This window comes from Marmota marmota, unplaced genomic scaffold, assembly GCF_001458135.2.
Source record: "Marmota marmota marmota unplaced genomic scaffold, marMar, whole genome shotgun sequence".
Lineage (NCBI taxonomy): Eukaryota > Metazoa > Chordata > Mammalia > Rodentia > Sciuridae > Marmota > Marmota marmota.
This window is the reverse complement of record NW_025999853.1, coordinates 14316679-14327919: the sequence shown is the minus strand read 5'-3', so window position 1 is coordinate 14327919 and position 11241 is coordinate 14316679. Positions and strand designations below refer to the sequence as shown.

General features: G+C 32.6%; 1 protein-coding gene across 3 annotated transcripts in view; it reads left to right on the top strand.

Annotated features, from left to right (window-relative positions):
- Positions 1 to 11241, top strand: part of Cfap54 (cilia and flagella associated protein 54) — a 293504-nt gene that overhangs the window by 97024 nt on the left and 185239 nt on the right. For all 3 annotated transcript variants that reach the window (XR_007347741.1, XM_048803590.1, XM_048803601.1), the window contains 3 exons: positions 4250 to 4364; positions 4718 to 4818; positions 9153 to 9383. Coding sequence is in view for 2 of the 3 variants with exons in the window: in XM_048803590.1 (XP_048659547.1) it covers positions 4250 to 4364; positions 4718 to 4818; positions 9153 to 9383 (447 nt within the window). In the remaining variant the exon portion in view is untranslated. The remainder of the gene's footprint in view (positions 1 to 4249; positions 4365 to 4717; positions 4819 to 9152; positions 9384 to 11241) is intronic.

Below are 11241 nucleotides of genomic sequence, written 5' to 3'. Positions count from 1 at the left end.
TGCAAAAAAAAAAAAAAAAAGTAAATATCAATAACATGAAATCTGTTTTGAAAATGGCAGCAAAAGAGAGGAGAATCATTTATTTAAAAACACACAGAAATATAATTAGACCAAGAGATTAAAGAGGAAATTGCTTCTGTGAAATGAAACAAGCCACGGTAATCAGAGAATGGGACAGATCTGGAGAGTTCCATTCAATTAAAAAAGATGTAATCAAAATTAGGCATTTAGAAGTTTCAAATAATACTGTTGATACCAAAGAAAATCAGAAGACATTTTCAATGTGAAAATGGAAAATTTGGGAAATTTGAAAGGCTGACTGTGGAAGGTCCAACCTAATAATTATAGATATTCCAAAAGGGAAAACAGACTAAGTGGCTTAGAAGCATTGAACAGAAGCATAATAAAAGACCAGAGGATGGAGATGGAGCAGTATAACTGAGTTCGAAACAAAGGTAATGATTTCAATTGTCAAAGCTGAGCCCATGTTTTAGGTTGTTCTTCACCAAGTCAGGGAATATAGGAAGAGGTGCGGATGCAACACCTTGATTTCCACATTGGATAGTAGTATAAAGATATACTACTATCTTTATACTACTAATATCTTTATACTACATATCTATTTATATGCCTAACAAGTTCTAGTACACAGAAATTTTCTGTCTTTTTCAATATGAAAAAATATGCAACTTCATTTTTCCAAATTTCATGATTTAAGTTCAATTCTTTAATATGTATAAAATTTATTTTGGTATGGGGACTTGAATTAACTTCAGTTTTCCCCAGTTTATCAGTTATTCTGGTAATACTGAAAGAATAATCCTCTTTATTTGGAGGTGGTGGTAGTGCTGTGATTGAACCCAGGGTCTCATGAATGCTAAGCACTCTGTCATTGAGCTACATCCCATTCCTTTTTATTTTATTTTGTGGTAGGGTCTCTCTAAGGTGACTGGGTTGGCCTTGAGTTTGTGATTCACCTGCCCTAAAGTAGGAAAGACACAGAAGATATACATAATATAATTAATAAGATTAATTTAATATGTTTAGCTAATGGAGACTAAACACTTTGAAGCACCCTCAAAATGAGAAACCCTTAGTATCAAATGCACCCAAAGACAGAGACAATTCTTCAGCGTTGGAAACTTCTATTAAAAAGCAAGAATAAAAATAAGTGAACTTTTATCAAAGTCAAGAAATTAGAGGGACTAGGGATGTAGCTTAAGTGGTATTACACTTGTCTAGCTTATTTGGGTTTATTCCCAAACAAGAGAAATTAGATATGCAATAAAACAAATCTAAGAGAATGAAAAAATTTAAAAATTGAAATTAATTATAAATTGGTTTTAAGACAGTCCGGTTGATAACTGCTAAAGCTGTTTCTTTAAGAATATGAATGTATTAAGTAAATATATGGACAGCATATTAAGAATAAGAGAAAAACAAATAATCCAAGGAGAAAATAAATATAAATTTGAAAGTGGCTAAATGAACATTAGATAATAGTATGCACAATTTAATATTAATAAATTTAAAAATCTAGTCAAAAGTGATGATTATTTGGAAAAATGTGTCAGAATTGAGTGAAACAGTAAACATTTTTGGCTACTTCAAAATATTTTAGGGTAATTCTTTTGTATTTTAAAGATATGAATAATTTTTTTTCATATAAAGCTATTTCATAACATGGGTATTAAGTTTTCTACTAAATTGAGTCCAGCAGGCTCTGATAACAGAGCTTTATAAAAAGAGGATAGAAAACAGAAAACAATGAAACAATCTTACCTGGAAGTATTTAGAAGCAAAAGTCCAAAATAAAAGACTAGCATGTAAGATGAGTAGTGAAAATGTAGATTTTATTCTCAGTGCAAATATAGTAGGAAATTTGCAAATAAAATTATCACTGGTAAACAAGGAGCCTCTAGGAGATGCTAAAAAGTAACATGGTGAAATTCAACAATGGTTTCTGGCAAATTAGGATTAGAAGAAATTTTTTTAATTTTTAAAATTGGTTATAAATAACAGTAGAATGCATTTATGCACTTTGATATATCATACATAGATGGGATATAATTTCTCTATTTTCTGAGTGTACATGTTGCAGAAATATATTGGCCATGTAGTCACATATATACATAAAGTAATAATGTCTGTTTCATTCTACTATCTTTCCTATCCCCAAATCCCATCCCATTCCCTTCCATCACTTCTTTCTACCTAATCTATGGTAACGCTGTACTTCTAGAAGAATGTTTTCTGTTAAAATAAGCTCTGTAACATGGAATTATTCTTTCTGTCATTTGACACTGGTTTTAAAGTTATTGCCAGTGCATTAAAAAATAGAAATTAGAATTAGTACTTTCATGATTATCACATCACAGGATGTTAAAAATGTTTGTAGATTGAATTCCACAGTGAAGTTATTGTTTGCAAATAATTTTTTTGGCTTCAAGATAATTAATAGAAAACCGTTAGAACTAATAATAGAATTTTATGAGATGTTTAGATGCAAAATCAATAGCTTTCCTATAACAACTAGAAGGTGTAATACAAAAATGATCTCATTTCTAAGGAGTACATGCTTAACTTTATCAGGAATTATGAGGGTACTTACACTAACATAAAGGAGACCAAACAACTCTACTAAAACATAATAATTATTAAAAAGATTGGTTGGCAGACAGAATATTGCTGAAAATTTAAAGATTCCTGTTATCTTCAAATTAATTTGTTGGTTTGATGCAATTCCAATAAAATTCCAAGCAGAAGAATCTAGAATGGGTTGGAATAATGAAAATTATTTGAAAAGTGAACAAAGAAGGAGGATTTGTACTGTCAGATAAAGTGTAATAGAGTTGTGCTTGTGAAATAATAGGCAGAGAGCCACTGAGACTTTTTTGTTAGAAACAGTATTAATATAAGTAATCAAAACAATCGATAAGCCATGAAATAAAAGATCACTAGTGTGATTACATGAAAGTTGCAAAATACAACTTATCAAAACACCATAAACAATTCAAAAAGCTATCAGTCAGAACTCCACAGAGCTGTGAAGAGGTCAAGGAATATCATTTGATGTCCTCAATGGATGAAGGTAGCAGTGCATGGGCGGGGGGCATGGTGGTAGATGTAGAGCTGGTTGGTAAGACTGTAGCCTAAATGTATGCACCTTTAACCTCCCCTCTTTCTCATTTCTTTCTGGAATAACATAACAACCATCAAGTATTCAGTGGTGTGGGAGAGGGAGGACATAAAAAAGAGATAGATGTGGTTGGTAAATGGCAGACAACCAGTATTAGGATGAAGTTGCAGAGGATGAGTACCTAAATTCTCGGTAATCATTGGTCCAAGCATTCTAAAACATTTTCCAGAATGAATGTGAACTAACTGGGAGATTCATGGGATTTCTGCAACTGGACTGGAGTTCCAGTCAATCACAGGATCCATTACCATCTTCATAAAAATTAAAGTTGAGAGGCCAGCTTCTACCAGGACCAAGATGGAATTGGATCATACACTATATTTCAACCCCTTGAACTAGCTATTCAGACCCATCCAGTCATTTAATAACTTTGTATTGATGTGTCTCCACCTTTTATTCAGTTTAAGTTTTGGGATCCCATTTGTCATGTTATGGAAGGATGCTGTACCTGGCAAGTACTTGCAAAAGGAAGAGAACTTCCATAAAAATATATAAATTTCAGGAATGTTAGAAGTATAATGAGAGACTTAACAGTATTTGGAGAGTGGAATCCACTGGAGAAAATAAGCTTAAGAATTCCTGTAGATGCTTGGGGATGAGAGAAAGTCCAACAGCTATCTGAAATGCTTAACTTCTGTTGGTATTTAGAAAGTGATAGTGGCTGGGAATTTGCACAGGATGGAACAAAAAAATATTGAAATCTGTTGGAACAGTGATAGTTTGTCTGTGGTCACATTTTTGTCTCAGTTATAAAGAGAAGTGTCCATGTTACTTTATTTTCAGTCCAATTCCGTTCTACCACATTGTGCTTTCCACTCTTCCTTTTCTTATAGACACATCAGGTCTCATTGCATGTATTTACATTTTCCTCTTTTGAGAGGCCATTTATTCTTGATGAACAGAGATCACTGTCTAATTATGCATGGGACACAAGCAGTTTGGGATAACCTTCTTGAATAATTTTAATATCAACATGCTTTAAATATTTATTACTTTGGGGTAATTTTGCAAATTTTAAAAGAGCTTTTTGACTGTCTTTTTTTGTATTAGGAGGAATGAATCCCTAATTGGACAAAGAAGAATAAAATATAGGGACAATTTTGCTTATAAAAAGGCAAATGTACCTTCAAAGAAGTTTAAAGCTGTAGTACTAGAGATTGGAAGAGTAAGTTTCTTTTGAGTTGTGAATTTTAATTAATTGATGAAACTAATTAAGAGATTACATATCTAAAGATGATTAACTATATTTTAACTTATTATAATATGAGACAGAAATACCAACAAGCATAATTTTATAATTCCATACTACATTGTAAATTATTCAGTTATCATTTAGATATTTTTATAATAACATTTCTATTGGAGTACTTTTGTTAATTTTGATAGTAATTTTAATTGAAAGATCTAATGAAACCACCCTGTTTCAATGTCAAGATATAATCATTAAAGTATAAATAAATTATTCTTTTGTGTTCAAAGTTTAAATTTAATATGTAACATATTTATTATTTCTTTAAGAATACAGATATATCATCAAGGAAAAGAAACATTAAAAAGGAAACTCTAAGAGATTTTTATTCAAAAAATCCATATATTTTGGAAATTCCAGAAAATGAAAGGTATTAACTAATTAATTAATTCAATAAATGTTTATTTGATTTTGCTCTGAGTTGGGCATAATTTGGGGTACTAAGGACACACTGGTGAACCAAACAATAAAATCACTGTCCTCAAGGTGCTTACTTTAATGAAAAATAATAGTAGTCAAGTAAACACACAAGTAAATAAGACAGTTTAAAATTTTACTATAAATTTTATAAAATAAATGAAACAGATGATATACTATAGAGTAATTGGCTATGAATAATTGGTGGCAGCAATAATGTAGATGTGGGGTCAGGAGATCAAATATAAATTACTTTTAATTATCAGAGGACCTGATAATTTTTTTTAAAAATTTTAACTGACACATAAAATTTTACATATTTATGGGTAACAGTACAGTAATTCAATACATGTATACAATGTATGATGACCAAATCAGTGAAACTAGTATTTCTATCTCAAACATTTATCATTTCTGTACTGGGAACTTTTAGTTATTTTGAAACATATCATAAATTATCATAAACTACTATTATCCTATTGTGTTATATAGAACACTTAATCCAATTCCTCCTATCTAGTTGCATTGTATGATGACCAAATCAGTGAAATAGCATTTACATCTCAAACATTCATCATTTCTGTACTGGGAACCTTTAGTTATTTTGAAACATATCATAAATTATCATAGACTATTGTTATCCTATTGTGTTAGAATACTTAATCCAATTCCTCCTATCTAGTTGTATTTTGGGATCTATTGTTCAATCCCTTTCTCTGTATTTTTCCTCTCTCATACACTTTGTAGTCTCTAGTAACCACAATTATGCTCTCTCCTTTGAGATCAACGTTTCCCCCCCACAGCTTCCTCAAATAAGTGAGAACATGCAGATTTTGTCTTTCTAGGTCTAGCTTATTTAATTTAACTTACTGTACTACAATTCCATCCATGCTATCACAAATGACAAGATTTCATTATTGTTAAATGGCTGAATAATATTCCACTGTATATATGTATCACATTTTGTTTATTCGTGCATCGATGGACATGTAGGTTGATTCTCTATCTTGGCTATTATGAATAGTGCTGTAATAAATATGAGAGTGCAGGTATATTTTTAATATAATAACTTCACTTCTTTGGATATACACTCAGTAATGAGATTGCAAGATCACATGTTAATCAGCATTTTTGTTGCTGGGATCAAAATATTTGACATGAACAACCTAGAGGAGGAAGACTTTAGTTTGAACTCCTGGTTTCAGAGGAGTAATCCATGATTCACTGACTCATGGCAGGAAAGCTTCTCGGCTCATGGCAACCAGTGAAGGGAGATCAAGGGAGGTGGGGGAGGAGGCAGAGAGAGAGAGGCACCATGGACAGATAAAAGTCTAGGCTGTGGCTTCTGGTGACCACTCTCCTTAGCCATGCTCAGTTTGCCAACAGTTACCAGCCAGTAGTCCATTCAGACATCAATCCAACAAATGAATTAATCCTCTGACAAGGCCACATCTCTCATAATCCAATCATTCACTTCTGATCATTCCTGCATTATCTAACACATGAGCTTTTTGGGGAATATGAAAGATTCAAACAACAACAATGTGGCATTTGTATTTTTTATTTTCGAGGAACTGCCATACAGTGTGCCATTGTGGCTATATCCATGACCTAATGTTCTGATTATCAAACTTACCATGGCAAAATGTTCAGCTGCTATTTCTATGAATATGTATTTATGATTCTTATAATTCTTTATACATCTCACCTTCATTATATAATGTCTTTTACTGTTTAGTGATTTTGATCTTAAATTGCACCACAGAGATATTAATAGAGCCCCTTCTACTATTCTTTTGTTTGCATTTGCCTATTATTTTCTTGATAATTCTTTCATTCTCTTTATTTATATTATGACATAAGTGTCCGTGTTTATTGAATATTCTATTCTGTTGTCACTGTCAACTTTGTCCTTTAGCAAGTATTCATGTAGATAGCTTGGAGCTCTCTTTTCTGTTCTGTTACTCTATTTATCTACATTTAAGTTAATATCACACCATCATAATTACATTGGCTTTAAATTAAATCTTGCTGTCTGATAGAAAGTCTCTCTAGCTTGTTCTTTTCCTTCATGTAAATCTTGGATAATCTTTTACAAAATAGGATGGCTTGTCAAATATTCAAAATTCTATTGTGATTTTGATAAGGATAGAATTGAATAGATACACTGGTTTAGGAAGTTGTTTTTTTTTTTTTTTTTGAGCCTATCTCAATATTGTAATTTTAGTCTCAATCTCAATATTGAGTCTATCTTCTAATAGATAGACCATGGTCTTAGGTATTATAATTCCTTTTAATAAATTTACATTTCTATGATTTTTCCCCTAAAGGTATTAAACATCTTTTGCCAGCTACATCAAGGAGTGTTTTTTTGAAATTAGTATATGCAATATTTTAAAATTACATTTTGAATTATCCTAGTCTTTGTATAGTAATAATAGAACTTTGATGCACACCCTCTAAACAACTTGATAATTTATTCATAGATACAGGTTTTTGTGTGGACTGTCATGCTGTGAACAGATAATGAAAGTTTTTCTTATTTCTTTCTAAAACTCAAGCCTCTTCTTTTTTCTCTTGTCTAGCATGTAGACTAAGACCTCAATATTAAATAGTTTGTGATAATGAACTTACTTATTGTAACATGCATTTAAAAATACTTATTATTTTCAGATAATTGTAGATTTATACCTAGTTATTAAGAAATTTACCCCATCTCTCCTTCACTTAGTTTGTAAGGGTAACTATATAACTTTCATACAGTGTCACAACTAAGAAATTGATGTTGGTATAATCCAATGACCTTATTGAGATTACAGCAGTTTTTCACGCATGCGCATGCATGGGTGTTTGAGTGTGTGAGTGTGGGTTTAGTGCTCTGCAATTTGTAGGACTTTAGATGACCATCTCCATAGTGATAGATCCGGTTGTTGGAATCCCCTAAATGTTAAGAAATGTCAGGTGATAGAAGGAGAAGCATTCTGCATTCTCTGTGGGCTGACAGTTAGTTCCCAGCCAAGTTCCCTGGAGTCTGTCAGTTCTGTGCCAAGATACCTGCAGGAAGCCTGTCTTCTCACCCATTCCCTGAACTAGCTCACCCTCAGTGGTGGGAAAGATGCAGCTAATTGTCTCAGCTCATCTTAGGATTTTGAGGAGTTTGGCCTCCTCATATAAATACAAGAGTAATCTTTATTTTGGAAATGGTATTTTTAATTTTCACAATACTTATTAAAACAATTCATCTTTGTTGGGAAACCATTAGCATATCACTAAAAAAAAAAAAAAAGCAAAGCACAACAAAAAGCACCAGAAACCTGGAATTAAAAGGAAGTAATCAACAAAATCCCAAACACTTAGAACTGAGGGGTAATGTAAAACATGCTTGCCCAAAGGAAGCTTCTCTCCATCCTTTCTTCTTCACATGGCTGCATCTCTGCTGCAAGTGCGTGTCTGCCTGCCTGCCTGCCTGCCTGCCTTTCCTCTCTCCTCTTTATCTTCTAATTCCTTTTATCTTCAGGTTCAGAATGCTATCTGTGTAAGAGAGCAGAGTACTTGAACTTACCTGTTGGCATCTGTTTTTCCTTCTTCTTTTTCTTCTCTCCCTTCTCTAATATAAATCAGGTAGAATGGTACAGGCCAGTGAGGGAGCAACTCTACCCATGGTACCAAATAAATGGATAAAAGTGTTTTGAAGAAATGAGGTTATGCTCTGCATAACTACTCTAAAAAAAGTAGTTAGGCTACTTTGAGTTTTTATAGGCATTACTTTTTAACTACTGGTTAAAAATTGAATTTTTTTCTGGAGCATATTGAATGTGCATATATGAAGTTATTTAGTCTATATTTGTCTGATATTTTAGTTCCTCTGCAAGTCTAATATTAGACAAAAATTTGCTCGATTGTTTTTCCTTAAAGACCAATACAGAGAAGTGATTTTCTCATTTAATATTGAAGTTAGTTGATGAATGTGAACATTATATCATAATTTATTTGTCTTATCCCAGTGGGCATTTGGTTATGAAAGAAAAGCTCTGGTTGAGCTGAAACATGTGGGGGGGGAGTTGAAGGCACTCTGTGGTCTCTTTGTCCCTAGTGTTTATCTCTGTGCCTTCCTTTCTACCTTATTTCACATTTTTACCACTGAGCAAATGATAAATAAGCCAGAAACTTTTGCATAAGGGCAGTCAAGTGACTTCTTGATGTATTTTGTACAAATTGGAATCATTATTCTTTATTAAGGGTTTGGAAGTTTTTGTATAATTCCAAAGCTGCTTTCTCCCTTGGCAGAAATAAGAGACCCGATGTTAGAAAAATAGCACAACGATACCTGATGATTCACATGAATCCTCTAATATTAGATTATATTAAAAGAAAAAGGTTTCATCAAATAGTTCTTGAAGAGATGCCCTGGAGAGCTCAGATGAACCTGTATCTGGCAATCACATACTACAACCTGCTTTTACAAAAGCTAGGAGAGTGCACGAAGACGAAACCTGGCATTTCACACACAATGGTCAGGTATAGTATGTTATCAGTCAGTTGTACATTTTTAGTCTCATGAACATGGATTGTGTTTCTATATTCAAGCCTTCAATATTTATAACAATGGGCTTACAGAATATCTTGATACTGGCCATTGGTGCATTTCTTACATTTTTTTAAAAATCTCAGAATCTATTCTGTCAAACAGGTGCTGTGTTAATTTGCATATATCTTGAATGTGTTTGTGGGTATAGTTTTCAGGGCAAGGATAATTCCAAGAGAAATTTAGCATGAATTGTATTATAACTGTATGTATTAGCAGACACTAGACAGATCTTGATTTCATTTAGAGGTATATTTGAAGCCTCTATAAATAGAGACCTTATTTTCTCATATGATGTAAGCTTTTCTATAGCTATTTCAACAGACATTTCTGAGCTCTAATTGAATGTGTTCAGCTAAATGCTGTGAAAGATAAAAATTGAAGATAGATATGTAACATGGAAGATAAAAATTGAAGATAGATATGTAACACCATTAGAAAGGTGATAGAGAGTCAATCATTCATTAAAAACAAAACCTTTTTGATTACCTGTTAGCTACAAAGCACTGAGTTAGGTGCAATGAACATACAAAGATGAATAGGATGCACAAGTTAGAGTTGGTAAAGTTATCATAAACATTCTCAATAATTGCAATCAATGGTAGAAGGTCAAGTACATATGAAGTCTTTGTTATAATAGGCTTTTCACTAGCTGGACCTAACAGCAAAGGTTTCATGTAAGGGACAAGCAGTCCTGGTCTTGATGGATAAGCAGGTTTAGAAGTGTGCAGATGGTGGATAGTTGTGAGGATGTTTAGAGGTGATAGTTGGAAGAGCGAAGGTCAGAGCCTAGGTAGGACACATAGGATGTGTCCAAATAGTCTGATTAGAATCTAGGGCATATGAGAAGAGTGGTGTGCAGTAATTAGAGAAGTAAGTGTGTACCAGATCATGGAGAATTTTCCATTTTTGTTAAATCTGAGCTTTACTTTATATACACAAAGAGATTATTGAGGGTTTTTGAACAGGACTGTCATAAGAAATTTCTTTGGCAGCAATATATCAAATAGATTGGAGAGAGGAAAGACTGAAGACAGGGATATGAATTAAGAGGGTATTTATTTCAATAATTCAATGAAGAAAAAAATGTAGGTCGAAATTCACAGTGAACTTGATTCTGGTGTCAGTTTCTCCAGTATTTTGGTTAAAAATCACTGTCAGATTCACTTTCACAAAAACATCTGTGGATAGATCCCTTTCCTATGTGGACCAGATCTGCATTCAAGAAGCAGTTAACTCACCAAGTGACCTATTCTTGGGGCCAGGCCAGGGAAAGGATTGGCTTCCTTACTATTCTGTGGACATGGAGAAATCTTCTTGGAGCTTCCAATCATGCATCACCATTTAACCATGATCACTTGATGGTACAATAACACAAAGATCAAATTTGTGTCAGAGTAACTTGCTGATAACTTTCATTTTATTAAAGCTGTTAATGTATACTCAGTGTTAAATTAATTACTCAATTGTACATTTTATTTTATTTTTTACAATCCTTTTTAATTTTTTCTTTTTAGATATACATGACAGTAGAGTGTATTGTGACATATACATACATGGAGTATAACTTATTCTAATTAGAATACCATTCTTGTGGTTATATATGATGTCGTGTTTCACTGGTGGTGTGTTCATATATGAACATAGCAATTTTAATGGAAGATTGTTTACTGTTTAAATTTTATTTTTTAAAAGAAATAACAGTGGTTATGAACACTCTGCTCTATATAGTAGGCCTCTTCACTGAATTGTGTTAAAATTAGGTGGCTTTAATGTGACAAAAATTATTGT